This window comes from Sinocyclocheilus rhinocerous, unplaced genomic scaffold (genome assembly GCF_001515625.1).
Source record: "Sinocyclocheilus rhinocerous isolate Xijiao unplaced genomic scaffold, SAMN03320098_v1.1 scaffold256, whole genome shotgun sequence".
Taxonomy (NCBI): Eukaryota; Metazoa; Chordata; class Actinopteri; order Cypriniformes; family Cyprinidae; genus Sinocyclocheilus; species Sinocyclocheilus rhinocerous.
In genome coordinates this window covers 681,138-703,017 of record NW_015632036.1, presented here as the reverse complement: position 1 = coordinate 703,017, position 21,880 = coordinate 681,138, and the positions used below count along the sequence as shown (strand labels likewise).

The following is a 21,880-nucleotide window of genomic DNA, read 5'->3' as shown; positions in this document are numbered from 1 at the left end:
CCACCCCACCCCACCCCCACCCCTTCCCACTTTCTCTGTCTCAGTCATCACTGTCTGATTTGTCTTCCTTTGACGTGGTGCTGTGGTTGTACAGTCCCTGCGCCATCAGGTGCAATGCCAGAGAGTTCTTGGGGCCGGTGGCTTTTTTGATTTTGGCCCGCTTATTCTGAAACCATATTTTGATCTGGGATTCATTGAGTCCCAGTTCCTGCGCCAGACTCTGTCGTCGCTGCTCGGACAGGTAGCGGTTGGTCTGGAACTCGGCCTTGAGTCTCTGAAGCTGCTCCGCCGTGAAGGCCGTGCGTGGTCGTTTGTCCTCTTTATTTGCGTTTTTCTTCTTTGGTTTACGAGATCTAGGACCTGCAAGTGTGTTTTTGGACTTAAGCAAGGTTTTCTTTTTTTTTTTTTTTTTTTCAACAGCTAATAAATGTATATAAACTCCCGTTGTGTTAATCGTGGAAAACGCTTGGTTCTAGTTGACAGCATGACAAAGAAGAACGATAAAAACACTCGTTTCTTAAGAGAGCCACTCTGCCCAAGTGCAAAAAACGGCACCTATATAGCCTATTTTTGAAATAATTTGACCATTAGGCTATTTCATAAGAGAATTGTATTCAATAAATGTATTTTTTGAAATAATTCGATATAGCCTCTATTTAACGTCAGTAATGCTGGTATATTTATTAACTGGCCCTTTATTCTTTTGAATTATTGCATTGTAAATATAACCCACCCCACCCCACCCCCACCCCTTCCCACTTTCTCTGTCTCAGTCATCACTGTCTGATTTGTCTTCCTTTGACGTGGTGCTGTGGTTGTACAGTCCCTGCGCCATCAGGTGCAATGCCAGAGAGTTCTTGGGGCCGGTGGCTTTTTTGATTTTGGCCCGCTTATTCTGAAACCATATTTTGATCTGGGATTCATTGAGTCCCAGTTCCTGCGCCAGACTCTGTCGTCGCTGCTCGGACAGGTAGCGGTTGGTCTGGAACTCGGCCTTGAGTCTCTGAAGCTGCTCCGCCGTGAAGGCCGTGCGTGGTCGTTTGTCCTCTTTATTTGCGTTTTTCTTCTTTGGTTTACGAGATCTAGGACCTGCAAGTGTGGATGAAATAACAGGTCGTTATAAGAACGAAGCACAAATTGTACAGGCCCAATATAATCTGTATTTATGTTCATGCAGGGTCTTGAAGAGAAGGGGGCTGTAAACATATTCAACGCAGAGTTATAATTTATGAATCTGTTTTACGTTGGCTTTTATTTATTTATTTATTTTGCGTCACATTTGGGTGTGAGCAGTATGGATCTCTCTCTCTCTCTCTCTACGTGTGTATGTCGCTCAGTGGAGGCTACATTAATAGGTAATGCGGGAAACCTCAGGGATGAAGCAGAATATTAATGAGGGATTCGCGTCTTGCTCCACATTGGTGCTGTGGTTGTACAGTCCCTGCGCCATCAGGTGCAATGCCAGAGAGTTCTTGGGGCCGGTGGCTTTTTTGATTTTGGCCCGCTTATTCTGAAACCATATTTTGATCTGGGATTCATTGAGTCCCAGTTCCTGCGCCAGACTCTGTCGTCGCTGCTCGGACAGGTAGCGGTTGGTCTGGAACTCGGCCTTGAGTCTCTGAAGCTGCTCCGCCGTGAAGGCCGTGCGTGGTCGTTTGTCCTCTTTATTTGCGTTTTTCTTCTTTGGTTTACGAGATCTAGGACCTGCAAGTGTGGATGAAATAACAGGTCGTTATAAGAACGAAGCACAAATTGTACAGGCCCAATATAATCTGTATTTATGTTCATGCAGGGTCTTGAAGAGAAGGGGGCTGTAAACATATTCAACGCAGAGTTATAATTTATGAATCTGTTTTACGTTGGCTTTTATTTATTTATTTATTTTGCGTCACATTTGGGTGTGAGCAGTATGGATCTCTCTCTCTCTCTCTCTCTCTACGTGTATATGTCGCTCAGTGGAGGCTACATTAATAGGTAATGCGGGAAACCTCAGGGATGAAGCAGAATATTAATGAGGGATTCGCGTCTTGCTCCACATTGGACATTTCTTGTTTAAAAAGCCTTTTTAGGCATCAAAATGGTATGAGTATTGTTAGCCTATAGGCTATGGCGATATAGGCCTACGTGAAATTAACCCATTCGACACGATAACTGTTTAAGGCTAGTGTTAGTCGAGAGCAGTCCTAGAAAAACACGAAATTTGCTTTACGACGGCTAAAACGCTCCGACTGCAGTTGAACAATAATTTCATGAATATTTGGATATTAAAAAAATCTATCTGCTTTTAACGCGAGAAGACGTTGACTTTAAAATAGCCTACATTTCAACGTGAAAGTCCAATGTAAGACTGGCGCGAAAAGACATTATTTTACAATATAGTGAATCGGCTGACTCTTTTCTTTGAACGAAAATAAAATGATATACGAATGGCAGTAGGCTATGAAGTACGCTCTCTTGTAGCTAAGAAAACGTAGGCCTAGGTTATCAACCAGCATTCCGCTCTTTAGATTAAGCAGTAACTGAGAGGTGAGAAATTGGATGCCAATAGTGTTTGGCCGTATTTCCAATTATTTAAAAAAGTAAACAAATATATATATATTCGATGGACTAGGCTAAATGACCATTTTTGACCGAGTTTGCGTTAAATTAGCAATCAGTATGCACATTCTGTTTTGAAATATTATAAATACAATTTTTGTTAAATGTTCAATTTACGAAATGTAGCTACTTTACTGCACACACGCACTAATAAGCAACTGCTTACTCGAATATAGTAGATGCGGGCCTACTCCATTGTCAAAAATATGCTAATGAAATGTCAACAAAGACGAAAGGCTCACAGGGCAAAACCTCTCACGTACAGCCATTCAACGTTAAAATTGCGTTTCAGTGATATTTTATTTATTTATTTATTAAAAGATCTATTTCGACACATTCTATTTCTCATTCTCTTCGTTAAAACGGTAACAACAATAGGTAAACTACAATCATCATTCCCAATCCACAAGCAAACGGTATGGAAGTGAAATGAAAGACGATTCAAATATATTAAGAATAGGCCTGACTCTGAAACAATAAGTTTGGTCGTATTGACGTAAATTTGGTTAAAACTACTTTTATGCTTTTCTGAACGTCTTGATTGACGATCTTACGCATGTATTGTTTACTTTTAGATAACATAAAACCCCATCGCAACTGTCCCAGTATAAATGTCTTAAAATAATACATTTATAAATTATTAATGTTTTCAAGAATTTGGCGATTTGTATTTCAGCTTATTGGGTTTGTTTTAAAATTACAATGTCCCTCTTAATTTGGGATATAGCCTACGTGATTAGAATATAGTGCAGATTAGAACTGTTAGTACTTTGCATACATTTAACAGATTTCCTGGCACATGGTATAAGGAATTAAAGGAAAACGTACTACCTGACGACGGTCTGTCCGAGTATCGTGTGCAGTAAACCCAAGCGGGCCACAGCATAGGCTGGTTAACTTGTCCATTTGTATTGGTCTGTGAACTATCCGATTCTGAACCTAGGCACTGATCCACATTCTCCCCGCGGGTCTTCAGGGGCTCTTCGCTCTCTATCTCTGCCTTCTTTCCTCCGCTGCTCGTATGTGTTGTGGAAGTTCCCTCTGCTGGTACAGTACTTCCCACCTGTCCCGTGCTAGGACCCGTAGGGTTGTGATTCTCTCGCGCGCCGAGATTGCCCTCATCGCGCGTGATGTTCGCTTCTTTCTTACGGCCAAAGTCCGGTCGCAGAATGTTGTCGATGAAGAAGTTTGTGATTCGGTGCGGGAGCTGCAGGTTCCCTGGAGCTTGCAGAAGAGGTCGTATGGCACCGTTGGACTCATCCGCCGCTCCTCGCTGTTCCGCGTCTCTTGCGCTCTGCTCATTCTCATCCATGCTGAGACACACTTTCCAATTTCCGTCCTTAACCCTTTATCGCTCTCCAGCACTCAGGCAGTCGCACCCCACTCCACGGGCGACTCCGTCCACTTTGTTCACTTCAGGAAAATTTCAAAACTGAGCAAGAAAATCTGTCAGTGAGCTTTAGCGAAAATAAAAAGCCTTTGCACACCGTGGTCACAAAGGAAAAACATAGTTACGCCTTCCAATCACGGAATGTTCTGTTTTAGGTTGATGAACCGTAACTTGCCAGTTTGGTGCTATTTGTTTTCTGCGCAATGCTACTATCGGGGCGTCAGTGGCGACTCTGAGGACAGAGAAGTGGGGCTTCTAACTGCTCCTGAAATACTTTCACTCCGTCGCCCCCCACTCCACGGGCTACTCCGTCCACTTTGTTCACTTCAGGAAAATTTCAAAACTGAGCAAGAAAATCTGTCAGTGAGCTTTAGCGAAAATAAAAAGCCTTTGCACACCGTGGTCACAAAGGAAAAACATAGTTACACCTTCCAATCACGGAATGTTCTGTTTTAGGTTGATGAACCGTAACTTGCCAGTTTGGTGCTCTTTGTTTTCTGCGCAATGCTACTATCGGGGCGTCAGTGGCTACTCTGAGGACAGAGAAGTGGGGCTTCTAAATGCTCCTGAAATACTTTCACTCTGGATTTTTGTTCTTATTTTTAATACGAGCCCCCAGTGACGTTACACTCCGGTATCCTAGACACGTGCCTTTGGCCAATAGAATAGTCAAGAGCCAGTCACATGGCCCTGATTCGATAGTAACAGACAACACTCATCCTTGCACTTTTAAAGAGACAGTGCTTCACCAAAATACAAATTCGGGCAGTGCCAAAAACGCAGCCTGCATAGCCTACTGAACACGGTCTTCACGTTTTAATCATACAGGTTTTCCTGTAGCGCAATGTGTGTGTGTGGTGGGGGGTTTGTATCATTTAACCATATTTGGTCGTCAACTCACTTTGCCAATACACTCACGAAACCACAGATTTTAAAATCTGAATTTTAATGTAATATTTTTTTTTACTATTGATACTATTGAGTTCTAAGTTTTCTTAGAAGGGCAAGTATTTTATTGTATTATTTATATAGCAGTTTTGTTGAATTGGAAAAATGCATAATGTAAAATATGCGTCAAACCAAAACGAGTGGATGCAACATCGTTCCGTATAATGGTGTGCTTGGTGTTCCCAAGCCATAATAACCATTACTGTTTTCTTGATGTGTGATGACATTTTTTGTGAAAAGCAGCAGGAGAAATTGGAGTTTCTCAATATTCAGAGCAATATTATTCAATTTGACATGATTTACAGCGATAAGGATTTTCGGCATTCTTATTACAGAATCATGAGTACGCAGTATTTACACGTAATGGTGATTGGATGCTTATTTCTTTGGACAGGTGCCTATGGTTCTTTAAACATAACCTGGTATTTCAAAGATTATCAATCTAAGTATAGTCGCGCCAAAAATGAAATAGAACTTATTTTTCACTCGTTCATAAGCTTTAACCACAGCCTAGGCACTCTGGCAACGACTGAATCCTTGTAGCCTATTGCAGATACGGTTACTGTCTCGCGCTCTCCAGGTACCGCAGAGCAGCAAATGCATCGCGGACATCATTGTGATTCGGATTCATTTAATTTCTCTTTATTCTCAATCAGGCAGCCTAGAGTCGTTATGTCTATGAATAGCGCCTAAGGAGCCTAGGCATTGGGCTACACTGACTGTGACCTTTACAGTGTATAGCACATCGAAATCAACACTAACAGTGACCCTAATGCCCTTAAGTATAACGTTTGTAAAGACATCACCCTGTTTGAGCTGCCCGTATAGATGGTTAGCTTCTCTCAATGAAAGTGCAGAATCTATAGCTTTTCTAACTGAAGAGGTTTCTCAAGAGGCCTTCTGTGATTGCAGTTCTCATTAGGAAGTTTCTGTGGCGAGCCAAGAGCGTGCAGTCTCTTTAAAGATTGGTGCATATTATCTGCCTAACCACCTTATTTTAATGCCACGTACAAGGCATTTTTTTGGTTCTATTTTTTCATGATTTTCCAACTTTTAATAACAAAATATTATTTTTTTTAATTTACAGTCCGAATATATATGCATATATATTTGCTTTTCATTGTGGGTAATGTTGTTTTACTGTGAGCATAATTTAGTTCTCTTGTTGGGGGTAATAAACTGTGGACCAAAAATATTATTTAGTCATGTTTTTATATTGGCTACATTCATATTGATGGCCTATTGTTGCGTGATGGAGATCCCCCGACAACAACCATGTGAAAAGTCCATAGCGTTACAATAGCCACTGGCCTGTTGTACAGCCTTTCTCAAGAGTGTAATGGACACGGCTCTAATCTAAGGGTCTTCAAGGATGCTTTGGCTTTAATCACAACGGGGCATTCTTTTAGAATGATTTTAATCACCCGCAAGACATTCACCCTAGACTCCATGCGCGGAATGGATGAAAGGTGAAAGACAATAGAGCGGTTGACAGATCGCAAGCGCCATGGCCTGCCCTCTATCACTGTTTCTCTTTTGGGCTGAAACGCTCGCTCTGGCATAAGCGCGAATTGCATTTTGCGCAATTATTTGTTTCTTGCGCGTAGAATCGATTCATTATCAGACATGCATATCACAACAGTTAGGCTACATCATGCCAGCATTATTAGCATTGTAGGAGCCAGAACTTAGGTAATTAAAATAAAACAACAACGCATTAGATCAATGATGTTCCATAAATGAAGCATCCCTGTCTCCTCATTTACCCTCCACTTCAGCTGCTTCATCCTCTACTACTGTATGCATTCTGTGATGCCACTAACCAATATGAGGCGTCCCCTTCCGTAACAAACAGTTAAGAGGCTGTTATAACGGCAAAAAGAATGCATCATCTATAATAAATATATTTCTAAAGTGCATCTATTTAAGGGTAAATCTTGAATATTCAACTTTATGTTCTATTATAGGCTACTACATCAAATATGATGGATTAGCCTACATTATCATGTGATGCCATTTCAGGCAGGCTCATGCCGTTTTTCATATCACGTTAATTTCACACTATAGCGGCTCTTGTAAGGACGTAGTGCTTTAAGGTAACCATAACTGCACTGGACCACTAACGAAACCCTGTGCATAGGATTAAGGCCATACTTTGGTGTTTTTATTTGCCTTGATATGACATCAGTCTTTCCGTTTTTTGTGTTGTCTGTGACGTGTCAGCCGTGCATGTTCACGTGCGCATCCTGTCTATATGTTGTTCTCCAGAATGTAGCTCACCCTGGGGACACTTCATTTACTTTGCCTTATTCATCAAAGATTTTGATGAGCTTTGCATTTCACTGCGCCGTTATGCCCACAGACAAAACAATGAGGTCTGGTTGGCAATTCTATACCTCTTCCTGAGCACTTAAAGGAAATTAAATATTTTCTACATAAGGCAGTATATTTCTAAAAAATTCTATTGGCTTTGCACCTAAAAACCGTCCACAAGTGGAGCAGCAAGGAAAATATTAAGGACACAGGGTATGGGAGGTGTCAATTAGGTAGAATAACATTCAGTCTTGTTTGTGAACTGATTCTCGCTGACATTTTTGTTGACTGTGGTTAATCAATAACTTTGGTTCTTAGGTAATCAAAGATATTTCTCTGTTTACATTGTTTAAAGTAAGCTTTGGTGATATGTTAGAGATAGGCTATACTTCTGCAAAGAGTTTCATTCATGTTTTCATCTTTATTTATTTATATAGACGAACAAAATAACGTTCATAGCACAATTAATTTGATCTACATTAGGTAAACGAAATAATTTTCTAAATATTCATTTAAAATATTCTTTTAGTTATGCAATATGAATAGTCTATGTAGCATTTTCTTGTTTGTAAAGAGGACAATGCAAAAATTTATCACACTAGAAGGCAAAAGTGTTTTCCAATCAACACCCGTCAATTAAGCAGGTCAGTGCCAGCGAGAGCGTCGGTAATTTGATTAAAAATGTATAAATGCTATATAGCTAATATTCATGCATAAATGTGTAAACACAGGCACAGATTCAGAGGAAATACAGATAGGTAAACCCCGTAAAATGCTTTGGTTTCCGGTTTTTGTTCAAATCTCCGAACAGACATGTCGATAGGAAAATGTCGAGGTGATGAGGCCTATCAATGTATGATAGATGGAGTCAGCATATAGAGCAGAGTTTTATTTGAATCAATGTATTGTACCAGTTTAGGTAGTGTTTGACCCTCTGTGTGTTGTCTTTGGACTCTCTTGTGCTCTAACAAACAGTATATGCCACTGGCTCAGTCACTACAATAGGTGCTGACGCGCCGACTCGATTTGCGAATGGACGCGCATGTTTGTGTGTGTGCGCGCGCGTGAGCCTTGCAGCCTGATGTAAAGGATAACACCCCCCCCCCCCCCCCCAACTCTCTCACCGTCTTGCTCTCAAAGACACACAGACACTCATACTAACACGGTCAGTCAAAGCACGCCGGCGATATGAGTCCTGACACCATGCAGGGCAGGATCCAACCCAGCCAGCCACCACTCTAGGATCTGCAATGCACGATGGCAGCTATTTTCGATGTTACACACAAATATCTTTTTTCTTCCCAAATATTTGTAAAGCTCTTTATATGTTACGATTGGAATATTGTCTATGTCTCGTAGGACTCCATATCTGACAAACGCGACTTAAGTGACCGCACCAAAAATTATTTTAGCAATAGCCTATGTCTGTTATCCACCGCCCAATATTTGGTCCAGTACCAAAAGTTAAACCAATACCTCTGTGGGTATTGGTCTAAATGCATGACTGATGCTTCTTGTTTTAAATCCAGATCCCTCCATCAAAGCCAGGGAACTGTTGGGGTCCGGATCCTAGCAGAGTGGACACTTTGAAAACGCTTTGAGTTGATAGGTTTTAATGCTTTTAATTCTAAAGCGTCTGATCGTCCTGGCGTAAATAAGTCTCCTTTCAGTCGACACAGTCTCGCTGTCCCTGACCCACCGTGCATGTGGCGTCCTCCACAAACCTAATTAAGGCTCTTTAGATGGGATCAAGTTAATTGAATGCTGCTCCCATCTTGAGACCCTTTTTTGGAGAAAATGGCTTCATTGACAGTCAAAGCTTTAGCCTCGTATCTCTCTCCAGTCATCCCACCTTGAAGATTTCAGTGCATCGTAGAAACAAAACTGTTTTGCTTATAGACCTTTTTCCCCCCAACTAAGGTAAAAAATTCATTGATGCTGCTTAAAATATTTTTATACGTGTAATGTCGGTTGGCTTTTCTACTGCAAGAAAGTGCCACAGGTGCATTTTCACTTTCACAAATACCAAGCATTTTCTCTCCGTGAAAACTCGCATTACAGTGCCTCTCAAACGTGTCAGCCCACATTATATTTCATTAACATCACGGATCAAACGCATTTTCTCAAATTGGTTTGGTTCTCAAAGTGAAAAAACCTTTGTCTACACTGTTACGAATTGTTAGAGATATAATTTATTCATGTTTGATCTGGAATAAGTAAGTTGTATTTAGATAAATTAATTCATTTCAAATGAAAAACTAGAATCATTGAATGATATTATTTTTTGTAAACATTTTGTAAAAATATGTATGCGCAATATTATGCATTTTATTTTGTTAAACCCTGCAGGAATCCATGAATGAAGGCTACATCCATGCGTAAACTTCTTTCACTGTCTATGTCCAAATTGTTCATTTTATGGCATTTAAATGTTGTTCAGTTGTTGTAGTCTGTGTTAGGGACAGATGTTACTCAAATGTTCACTTTGTGTTATGGCCAGTTTGTTCTTACTTTCATTTTACTAAAACGAAGTTAGCATGTTTGCACTGAATATACTAAAGTAATCTGATTTTGAAGTGATTTAGTTAGAATTGGTACGAGATTAAAAAGTAGAAATTGTTTTTGTTTTTTCTATTAATTCAAAATTGTACTTCTTTTAAATATGCGTATCTCGTGTTGTAAACATTACTGAGGGTTGATTTCTTTAAGCTAACAAAAACACGTTTAATGCTTACTTAATTCTGAATTTCTGTTTAGATTATGTCTATCTATACCAACTTAACATTGTAACATGGGACCAGAATTCGGTAATAATAACTAGTGCCATTTCATGTTCTCATTTCCAGTTCATTTGATAAAAGCAGTCAATTTGAATAATATTATAAATAGGCTATATGCCATTTAAAGAAATTATTCTCCAATTTTCTTTCATATATTTCGTAATTCTTGGGAGTTTGCTAAATAACAGCTAAAATAATTATTAGCGGTTTTATCATATTAATAATTTATCTCATAATAAACATAATCAAGTTAAAATATATACTTAAAATGTCCCTCAAAATTTGTAGAATAAGCTTTGATTACTCGGGAGATGATTCGCCCGCTTTACTAATGTTTTCCAATGCACGGTGCTATATTCTGTTCAAAAAACTCTGCGCAAAATAAATTCAAATAATTAATAAATAAATATATATATACATATATATATATATATATACACACACACACACACAGTTAATGTTGGTCCCTCTCTGAATATAAATGTAAATGACGTATATGCACCCTTCAAGTGCTGTGACAAGTGCAAGTGCAAAATCTACTTTTGGCAATTACTATTAAACACCTTGTGGATGCAATACACTTCAGTAGGGTTAAGGATTTACATCCCTATTTAGAAAAAAATAAAAAAATAAATAACAGCAGCATGAGAAGAGGGAGCCTTATAAATGTGTATACCCACAGAAAACAATAAGAAACAATAAGTTACATTAGGCAGCGCCTGGTCCGCATGCTATGGGTCACCTGTAAGCAACGACAAAAAGAGTTTTAGATATATATATATATATACACACACACACACACAGTTAATGTTGGTCCCTCTCTGAATATAAATGTAAATGACGTATATGCACCCTTCAAGTGCTGTGACAAGTGCAAGTGCAAAATCTACTTTTGGCAATTACTATTAAACACCTTGTGGATGCAATACACTTCAGTAGGGTTAAGGATTTACATCCCTATTTAGAAAAAAATAAAAAAATAAATAACAGCAGCATGAGAAGAGGGAGCCTTATAAATGTGTATACCCACAGAAAACAATAAGAAACAATAAGTTACATTAGGCAGCGCCTGGTCCGCATGCTATGGGTCACCTGTACCGATGTCTGAACACCCTGGGTGGGTCACAGGGCGTTATCCTGGTTTCTTCGCGGGAGTCTAGATGCTTTACATTTCGTTGGCACCTGTTTCACGTGCTTGTGATTGTTTACGACCCTCGCGACAAGTGTGGCGCTTGACGTGCACAATAATCACTTGCCTCTAAACACTTTTCTCACTTCCACCTCACTGTGCACTTGTTGCTTAATTCACTTTAGCGTCACTTATTTTGTAAATTAATTAGTACCTAAATACATGATAAGCATGTTACACCTAGCTCAGTCTGTCAAGTTACCGTGCACACAACAGCAAATGGTCATAAGTTGGAGAATTAATATTATAATATAATTAACGAAGCAAGTATTAAAGAAAAAGGGGGGCTGGTTAAGAAACACGTGATATGATAGGCTATAGCCTAACATGTCCAAATTTAAACAGTGCCATTTGCATCTAGGTTTCGTTGTAATTTGCTTTTTTATTTATTTTATTTTATTTTATTTTATTCTATTTTTTGGAAATGGAGTTGGATATTCTCTGTGTGTGGCATGGCATCACTAATCATATCTTCAGGTTCAGCATGTAAGCATATATAGAGAAGAGGCTGATTCCATGTGTCGCGTGCCCCACCTTTAACCTAACCCCTAAAATATTTATTTTGACCACAGCTGAGATGAGAGGGCTTCCTGAAACAAGGCCTTCCACCAATCATGTTGCCAATCATGGTAAGGCATGGACCTGATATGCGGTCAAAGGTCCAAGCTTGTTTCTTGCGATTACGTTTAAAGTTTTGAATGCAGAATACATTTCTACCTCAGATATTTAGAGTAGCTAGGGTATTTTTTTTACCCCAGTGTCCCTTCCAGTGCCCCTCTGAGAAAGTTGGAGTCGTCTTTTGTGTGTCTGTACTCGACCGGAACCTGCTCCGTCCACAGCTGCTCTCCTGTTTTGTGATGGGGGATGCGTTATTTCGCAATCTTTCACACACTAATCTATTTATCTCCACTTCCCTGTTTTTGCCCTTCGTATTCTTCATTCGATTTTAAAATATTCTGCCACATAAGCTGCCTATCCCTTTATGCTTTGACTTCACAAATTTGACATCACTTGTCAAAAAAGAATTCAAAGGAGAAATCTCTGCACAGTGTTTGGAAGAAAAATGGAATCGTTTTCGTCATCATGTCTAAATTCGACTTGTAATAAAGGTAAATTGAATTTTCTAAATATTTAAGATTACTCAACTGAACTAACAGATGAAAGCTAATGTATGAATGAACGCGACTGTCTCCCGATAAACGTTCAATAACGCACCAGAGGGCGGAAGTTATGCTCCCAACTGGTTAGAAATAAAGGCTGTGATCGCTATTTGACTATTGTGTCCAGTCTAGACCGCCTGTTTCTCCTTCCTTCTGCTGCACGTATTAAAGGTCAGACTTTAATGACGATGGGTGACCGAATATGATGGGTATAGGCTTACTAAATTAATTGCTAAGGGCTAATTATTTGTATAAAGATCTGCTCTTGGGTGAGTTATTATTATAATTTTTTTTATTATACATTTTTTAAATAATTGAGATTAATTAGCCTATTCTTTGGAAATTAAAACACTAGACATGAATTTGTCTTTGTTGCCTGCAAGTTAATATATATATATATATATATATAGATAGATAGATAGATAGATAGATAGATATAGATATATATATATTTACAGAATGTATTAATTTTCTTTTCATAAATGTGGCTTTTGTTGGTTACATATTGTTTAATAATCACAAAAGTGGAGTGTGAACTTTTAACAGCTCATGCTGAGGAAGTTAAATCATAATTTTCTATGTGTCCCAGGCTATACAGGCATTTGAGAGTCTGGCCTGGGACGAGCGACAGTGAGTGAGTGGGCCTAAATTCTGAGACACATATTGAAAGGTGTCCCTGCAAAATATTTAGGTCAAATGACTAAATATAAAAACTCTGGCATCGAATTACATTCTTTATCTAAAAATAACATGACAGAATGCCACACAAAGGCCACTGACCTCAAGGTAAATGTTTAATGTCTTTAAATGTCTTTTTACATTTTTTGTTAATGAAAAATACAAACTATAAAATTGAAGATAAAATCAGTATTTTGAAGAAAACCAAATAAATTGTATTACTTCAGTCCTAACATATAGGAAAATGGCAATACGTTTATTTTATATTCCTTTCTACAGGTTGAGTAACAGCACATGCAGCTGATTTCTGAAAAGCTGGAATATAATTGGAAATGTACAGTATGGAATCTGTTCCCTATCATTTTTAAATAACAGTAGATGCAGTTATTTAAACAATTATTTGATCCTTCTCCTATTTTTTATTTGTCTGTTTGTTTATTTATTTACTGAAATTTGTATCATTGTCAATTAGACCCTGAACAACAGGGTTTTGCAGCACAGGCCTACTATTAGAGTGTGTCTTCATGTGCTTGATTAGGTTGTAATAGTGGCAGGCCTAACGGCAGTCAGCAGACAGTTAATCCCAGACCGTAATGCCACGTGTATTTCATTTGACTGTAAAGGATTTGTGCGGATCAGACGCTTCATGTGTCACCACCTGATATTTACTTTTCTGACTACAGCCATCTCAGAACTGTGAAATTCATTCCACTGCACACAAGAGGGAAGTATGTTTGATTTTCATTTGTACAATGCCTGAAGTATATCAGTTGTAATCTTCATTAAATTACATTGTTGACATAAAGTGCCCCCGTAATAAATGACTGACCTAACCTCTGTTTCGTCCTCACTCATTCCCTTCATATACCCGCAGATCACAATAGTATGTTTCTTCCAAAGAGTTTTTTTTTTGTTTGTTTGTTTTTTTTAGACCCATTTGGCATTTGTTAGACTACACTCTAAAAAATGCTGGGTTAAATACAACCCAGTGCTGGGTAAAATAGGGACAAACCCAGCAATTGGGTTGTTTTGACCCAGCGGTTAACCCAACCTTCTGGGTAGTAACCAAACTGCTGGGACAAAACAACCCAATTGCTGGGTTTGTCCCTATTTTACCCAGCACTGGGTTGTATTTAACCCAGCATTTTTTAGAGTGTAGAATGTGAATCCTAAATGAGATAAATTGCAGAAATATATATATTTTTCTGAAGGGAATGGACAGCACTGGGTTGTATTTAACCCAGCATTTTTTAGAGTGTAGGATGTGAATCCTAAATGAGATAAATTGCAGAAATATATATATTTTTCTGAAGGGAATGGGGTTGTGCTGTTATAATGACAGCTACACCCTTGTTGATTATTGTTTTCATTGAATCCCTTGTTGAGTCCTGTGACCTTGACCCTTTTTACTGAAAAGCACTTTGCCACCACCTTTAATATAAGAGTTCTTGTCTTGTGATCAACCATGGAATCCATAAACCAATTAGAACAAGCAGGGCTGAATCAGACTGACTGAGGCGAATGGAAGTCCTGGTCAGATGTGAGGGGTGAGACATGTTTAAATGCCAAGCTGGCATTTGAATGGCATCGCGGGCAATTTGCACTGAAATGGTGCTCTGTTTGTTTGTTTTTTTGCACCCTCCTGTAACACCGTCGCTGGTCTGTGTCCCATTAGGTCTAATTCTTCAATTCTTTATTGCTACCCTCAGAGACGGTGATGAGACACTGAGCGAGAGATGCCGAATGAGAGAATGAAGAGAGATTGCCATTGTGGCTTAACATGCACACGTCAATCCCTAGAATCAGTGACAGTATTGACTGAGGCAGAAATTATTTCACAGCCTGGCAGTCCAATTTAAGATAATTTTGTTAGTTGAAAAAGGCGGCGATTAATTTTGTCTGTGTTTTTATTCCGTTTTTGTCAAATTGTGCATGTTTCTATATGGCTGCATTATATCTTTTCAGGTGCAAGACCTTTAAGAGGGCTTGTGTACTCTGTGTAATCTATATTTTCTTAGTGTCTCAGTCTCTTTGTCATTAACATATTCTATCTTCTCTCTCTCTCTTTCTTTATCCCCCCAGTCTCCTTCATCTCTTCTCCACTTCCCTGTCCTCTTGTACTTCTGTGCTAGTTCAGTCAGAAGCCAAAGAAATGTCAGGGGTGAGTTCAGTAAGTCTGGGTAATTGCGATTCTGTCTTCTCGTCCGTTCGACTGAATCATCTTCCATTAGAGGAGCGGTGGGGGGGCCCTTACCCAGGGCCAAAGAGCAATCTAAATCCTCAACGCCTGTTAAAGCCTCTGCAAGTCATCTCCATACAAACACATGGAAAATCCACCAACACACACAAACATTTATTTTGTTGTTCTTTATCTTTTGTGTGTACCTTTATTTTGCCCTACAGAATGGTTGATATAAACTTTTATTGAAAAGAACTTGCTCAGAAATTTTTTATATATTGCCCTGACCAAGGTTCAAATCTCAGCCCAGATTCATAAGCACAACACTTTCACCGCCAGAAAATCTGTATTGTTCAGTGCAGTTCTGATGCAACTTCACACATTCGTTATGCTTGTATTTCTTTACTCAACATGTGTTGCTGATTTTGTGTTCAGTAACCACCAAAAACGCTGAAATGTACTTCAAACATTGCTAAAAGCGATTTTATTTTGGTGTTGAGAATTCCCACATTTTTAGTTAACATCTGGCTTTTGTTTTAGATGTGAAGGGACATCTCTTATACACAATGACATGCTTGTCACTGTTGAAGTTTGATAGGAACAGGCAGCGTTCACGCTACTAGAAGGGGGCCATCTTTAATGTAATGCGGTACTGTTGAAAAACGTACAATACTGCCATCTGCTGACGTGAATTGGAACCAAATTTATGAAAGCGTTCTATGAAGGGTCAAAATGTGCCAGTTTAACCGAGATATATATATAATACATTTCAAGTATTTGCAATACACAATTCAACACTTTTTCTTAACTTTTCTTGGGCAGCTTAATTTATTGTTGGAATATGAATTTGACAAAGCATCCACCACAGTCACACATCCTGCACCTCAACTCCTAACACACATCCACCTTTTGTAATGCATTATGATTTATGTTTCACTCTACTGATTGTATTGGATAATGTCTGACTGCATCTCAAGTATTCTTATATGCTAGAGAGAATGATGAGCATTTGAAATGGTAGAAAAGATGGGATATATTATCTCGTCAAATGATGTGTAATTACACTTCTATATATATTATGTTGGTCATTTGATTAAATAATTATCCATTTTTAATAATTGCAAAAATAAAACATTTAAATCCTTGTCAATAATAATAATAATGAATTATAAACATAGTAGTTAACTTTGGTTCCACTGATGAGGATACTCATAACAGCAAGCAGCACCACTGCTGAGTCGGAGCATTATTTTCACATACAACAACATCAAGGGCAGCTGTATATGGCAGAACATACAACAGCTTAGACCAGTTAACTTTAACCAAACACCCTGTGCTAAATAACTCTGAAAGATGCACACACTGTCATCTCAAGTTCAGGACACTTTGCCATGAAGCGGCATTGCATTCTATGGCACACCAGGATTCATCCTTTTTTAATTTAACATACAGTTGGACAGCTCATGTTTGCTCTTGACTTTGAAGGGAAGATGATGTGGTAGGGTAAACAGTAACAGTGTACACAGAACAGAATATTAGAATATGTGTGATGTTTTTTTGTGTAAGAAATTCTGAGAATATAAATTTAATGGATGAGTAAAATTGTATCAAGTATGTGCTTTCACACACATTTACATGTATGGTCAATCCTAATTGCGGATATAAATAGATGAGGGGGTAGGAGAAGCTGTCTCAGATGACTCCTTCCTCATAGGTCCAAACCGAGGGCAAGTGAATGATGAGACAGCGAGGGAGAAGGATTTATTTGTGGAAAACATGCTGATCAGTTTGATGACTGAAATCACAAAGGATGAAGATCAGTGGGTTTTTTGTTTTGTTTGTTTGTATTTGCTTGTGTGTACACTAAATGTATAACTAGAAACAACATATTCTATTGTATAAAGGTACTTAACATGCTGGTATAAATACTTCGATAATTAGATTGGTCAAATGCTACAAGAATGTCAGTAATGTTTCACACATAAAATGTGTTGAAGATTGCTTCATTCTCAATAAGTTACTCTGCTCAGTGGTGTGAGGAACAATGCAAAAGGTAACATTCAATGCACTTAAAACAAAAACCGATGTCTGGGCCTGAAGTTATTGGGCAACTTTAGTTAAGATTTTTTTTTTTGGTGACAGATGTTTTCAAGGTTAAAAGTGAGCCTTTACAAGCCATTTTAAAAAGATGGATGTATTTTACGCATTGTATAATGTATATTTTAAACCCTAACCACTGTTTATGATTCACAATGCCGTGCAAACAAAAACAAAACATTTAGTTTTGCCTGGTATTAATGAATAAAACGCATGCATGTTTGTTTAGCTCACAAATCTCAAGAGTGAATGAAGAACTCAAAGACCATTGTATAACACCATTTTATTTGAATTTCATTCATTGAACATAATATAAATTAAATGGTAAAGACACACATGCACACTCACTCCTAGAAACACATTATTGCATTTCTCACTCCCCTCTAAATAAAGCTTTCATTCAGTTTTACGTCTCTCGTTCCCTGAAGCAGAGAGGTTCTGAAAGAGTCAGTTACTCCTGAGAGCAACGTCGTCACCGTTTTAAAACATTCCCAAAATACAACACAGCATTTGATTGATTTCTCCAATTTACTACTGCTAGTAACAACATGGTGTTTTTTTTTTTTTTTTCAGAACAGTGGAAATGGTCATTGGTATCATTTGCAAGATTATCTTTTGTGTGTGACTTCTTTTAAAAATGAGTCTGCCGTCATATTACATCTTTACATATACATATAAACAATGTGTTTATTGCTGGTATGTTGCTATACTACATATGAGTTGTCTGGGGTACCTTAACATTATAAAAAGTAATAAATATGAAAGAATACCAGGCTCAAAGAAACTGATTGCACTTCATTTGCGAAGACCCCCAAACCGACACACTAGCCCAGTGATTCCTCTTATATTAGATATAGAAGCGGCTACAGGTGATAAGCAATACACAATGAATAAAGTACAAAGAAAAATAAAAATTACAATACTGGAGAAGAAGTGACAAAAGCACTTAATGCTATAATATAAAGGCAATCACAGATTGCAAACCTTCGAGGCCGCAGTACAAATGTCCTCTGGACGTTTAGTTATCCCAAGTTTCCAACCTTTTGATTTAGAAACCTTTAAATGGACTTCATTACACCTTTTCTGTGAGTTTACATTAATACAGATAGAAGCATCCTTGATGTTTTAACTTGTTTGATTCTTATTTCAAGGTGCCACTTAATTTCTTGAAAACTAATGTTTCTAGTTTTACTTTTGGTCTGCGTTAGCAACAAAGTATGATAAAAACACAATCAATTCAGTCAATATACTACACTAACCAGTCGGCACAAATGTGATTGGCAAATCAAACCTCTCTGGTACTCAAAATAACACTCAAGGTGGTCAGTCTGTATGAGAGACTCGCAGTGCTGCGAGCGTTTTCAAAAATAAAACTACAACAAATCCTATATAGACAGTACACAGACCTCTTTGGATATTTTAGGTATTTTGCACAGTCTTCATTTTTTCCCCTTTGATTTCGCTTTCAGTTCTCCAGCGCAAAGTAAAACAAAAGTGTGCACTTCAACACCAACTTTTTTTTTTGCCTGGCCTTATCCATAGGACCAGCACACACACTCATTTGTATACACAAAGTTTCACCACTACTTTTCACTCGCTCACCTTCACTGAAAGGAAAGTGAAATTAGCTATGATTTTGTACAGTCCAATAGTGGCACTCCAGCAACCTGGTAATAAGGAGACTGACGTTACCAGTAACTCTACTGCAAGGAGCTGTAACAACGACAATGCTGATGGTAGTAATGAATGCCAGGGGGATTCTTTTGGCTGTTCAAAGGTGCTGTTCATGGCACACCAGGCCAATTCAAACCAACCTGCTCTTTGTTTTCTTGTATCATTATAAAGTGGAGCAAAATTAGGAGCAGAAGTTATGCTTGGACAGAAACCAGGAACACCCAATATAGTTTGAAGGCCCTCTGTTTTGGCACTCTTTGTAGCTCACTTCATGACCTCTGACACCCACTTAGTCATTATGAGGCTTCTCCGTTGAGCCCTGTAGAGAAACAAGACAGTCCGTTAGGAAGTAAATGCAGTGTTTGCACATCTAGCATAACCAAATATATGGGAAAAAAATGGAAACCACTTGATTTGCATTCACCTCCTAATTACCTCAGAATATAAGAACAGGCAATAAACTGTACCACTGTGCAAAACGCCTAAAAATGAAATATTAATATGCAGCAACTGACTAAGTATTGGAAATCAGAGCACTCTGCTTACTTTCTAACTACTTAAATTTGTTCCAGCACCCCAGGTTTGCATTTAAAATGGTGCTTTGAGCAATTCAAAATTGGTTTAGTCACAAAGCCGAAGCTGGTCCTGTTAAAGCCCACTTGGCCCCTCAACATTGTGGCTATAATTAGTATGCACTATATATATGACAAGCCTTGTATATGCACAAATTATACAAGGCTCCAAGATAGTTTGAAGGCCCTCTGTTTTGGCTCTCTTTGTAGCTCACTTCATGACCTCTGACACCCACTTAGTCATTATGAGGCTTCTCCGTTGAGCCCTGTAGAGAAACAAGACAGTCCGTTAGTAAGTAAATGCAGTGTTTGCACATCTAGCATAACCAAATATATGGGAACAAAATGGAAACCACTTGATTTGCATTCACCTCCTAATTACCTCAGAATATAAGAACAGGCAATAAACCGTACCACTGTGCAAAACGCCTAAAAATGAAATATTAATATGCAGCAACTGACTAAGTATTGGAAGAGAAAAGCAATATTTTCACACATTTCTAGTCAAATTTAAGTGTGTTGTAAGAAAATGCAAAAAGTACAGTCTAGATCCCTAGTTTTACACAAAGTCATCAATATTTCCACACATCTATTAAAGTTACAAGGCAAACCGTCTACCACTTTTCAGCTAACTTATGGTCCAATCTGGATAAAGTTCTGTCCTTCATCAAATACAAAAACTAAAGCTAAATTTGTCATTGTTGCCGTTTCGTAATGTTAAAAACTTGAATACCACTTGAATCCCAACCACGTCTGAATCAGTTTATGAAATCACAGACGTTAACGGCTATATCGGTTTGTCTGATTTGTCATTGTGTTTTCTGACTTGTTATAACGTTTTCTGAATTGTTGTTGTGCTTTCTGAATTGTTATTTTGTTTTTTAGACTTGCATTTGCGTTTGTAATTTGTTATTTTGTTTTCAGAATTGTGATTTGCTTTGCACTTCTCGGCTACAGTAGATTGAGGCTGGTTATGAGAAGAGCAAAACCTTTACACAGAGTGTTGTGAATAATAGCTGATGAACCATTCCAGGATATTCAGGTTCACTTTTGCTTCTGTAAGTGTGCCCCATTTAAGTTTAGTTTTTGAACACAATAGTGCCACCTGGCCTAGTGCAGAGCACTCCAGGAAACTAAAGACAATACATGAGTAATCTAACAGAGTTACTGTACTTAAATGATTCCATGGAATATGAAAGAAAGGAAAAGGGTTTGGTGAGCAGAAAACATGGGGAAAAGTTGCTTACCATAGCTAGCTGTCGGCCGATGTTTCCTACTGTCACTCCACCAGAAAAGAATATACAAGGCAGCCACGAACGTACATACAAGAAGTCTGGAGACGTATACCTGAGAAACATTAAAAGAAATGCACTGAAACAACTTGCTAATGACATCCAACTACTGTTAAGTCTTAGCTATGAGGGAAAAATGACATTCAGACATTTACAAAAATCTCTTATCTGATGACTGAGCATGTAATATAAATACAGAAGTGAACCTGTGACTCAGCTGTCACTTGGTAATTGATGATAAATGACAAGCTGTTTTCGACTGCAATGTCTCAATATGCGTGAGTCACAACTTACTGGTAGATGCCATTGTAGACCAGCAGCTGAGCAATGAGTGTGGCTAAAAAAGCAGTGGTCAGCCCTAGACCAAAGCCACTCCTGGAACGGTCAAACGTCCACCAGAGGCCCAGAGACAGGGCAGCCAGAGTTAGTGAAAGCTGCACATTATTGGCAAAGTCCAGTTTCTGTGAGGTACTTTGACTTAAGGGAAATACGAGTTAGTTCCAGGTTAGAACTTTCTTTAGATAAATGTTAAAAAACGTTTTGAGAAAACATGCGTGATAATAACTGAAGGGCTTACTGGTGTTTGAGGAAATCTGTCTCTGTGTAATTCCAGTAATAATATATCTTTTTGACTAAAGGCTGGAATACACCACATGACTTTAGCCCATATTTTTGCCCCAAAATGCAGTCTGGGTGAGTCAACATTTGTCGGCGAAACAGTCTTTAGATTCTGAGCAGTCAGAGTTAAAACTATTGTATGATGGGACTCAGATTTTCTTTTTCTTTTATGTTTTTAATACAAATGTTAGAGTGTATTTTTTTTTTCATCTATCAAGCATCTCTCAGAGCACTCTGCTTACTTTCTAACTACTTAAATTTGTTCCAGCACCCCAGGTTTGCATTTAAAATGGTGCTTTGAGCAATTCAAAATTGGTTTAGTCACAAAGCCGAAGCTGGTCCTGTTAAAGCCCACTTGGCCCCTCAACATTGTGGCTATAATTAGTATGCAC

The 21,880-nt window shown here is 38.4% G+C and overlaps 2 protein-coding genes across 2 annotated transcripts; both read right to left on the bottom strand.

The window, feature by feature from the left end:
- Nucleotides 1-40: 40 nt before the first annotated feature.
- On the bottom strand, nt 41-4,250 carry LOC107742144 (homeobox protein engrailed-2a-like). Its single transcript, XM_016555044.1, has 3 exons — nt 3,427-4,250; nt 1,422-1,704; nt 41-77 (listed from the first exon to the last, which is right to left on the bottom strand). The coding sequence occupies exons 1-3, from the start codon at nt 3,908-3,910 to the stop codon at nt 41-43; spliced, it is 804 nt and encodes a 267-aa protein (XP_016410530.1). The 5' UTR covers nt 3,911-4,250.
- Nucleotides 4,251-19,759: 15,509 nt separating this feature from the next.
- Nucleotides 19,760-21,669, bottom strand: LOC107742129 (insulin-induced gene 1 protein-like). Its single transcript, XM_016555024.1, has 4 exons — nt 21,448-21,669; nt 21,165-21,347; nt 20,826-20,925; nt 19,760-19,844 (listed from the first exon to the last, which is right to left on the bottom strand). Exons 1-4 carry the CDS (start codon nt 21,573-21,575, stop codon nt 19,815-19,817), a joined length of 441 nt encoding a protein of 146 aa, XP_016410510.1. The 5' UTR covers nt 21,576-21,669; the 3' UTR covers nt 19,760-19,814.
- Between the last annotated feature and the right edge of the window lie 211 nt (nt 21,670-21,880).

Coding starts and splice junctions, on each gene's coding strand:
- LOC107742144 (XM_016555044.1), bottom strand. CDS start 3,910: ATGGATGAGAATGAGCAGAGCGCAAGAGACGCGGAACAGCGAGGAGCG. Junction 1,705..3,426: donor GGACAGACCGTCGTCAGGTA/GTACGTTTTCCT, acceptor CCACACTTGCAG/GTCCTAGATCTCGTAAACCA. Junction 78..1,421: donor GGACTGTACAACCACAGCAC/CAATGTGGAGCA, acceptor CAACCACAGCAC/CACGTCAAAGGAAGACAAAT.
- LOC107742129 (XM_016555024.1), bottom strand. CDS start 21,575: ATGTTGACTCACCCAGACTGCATTTTGGGGCAAAAATATGGGCTAAAG. Junction 21,348..21,447: donor ACAGATTTCCTCAAACACCA/GTAAGCCCTTCA, acceptor ATTTCCCTTAAG/TCAAAGTACCTCACAGAAAC. Junction 20,926..21,164: donor GTCTACAATGGCATCTACCA/GTAAGTTGTGAC, acceptor AATGTTTCTCAG/GTATACGTCTCCAGACTTCT.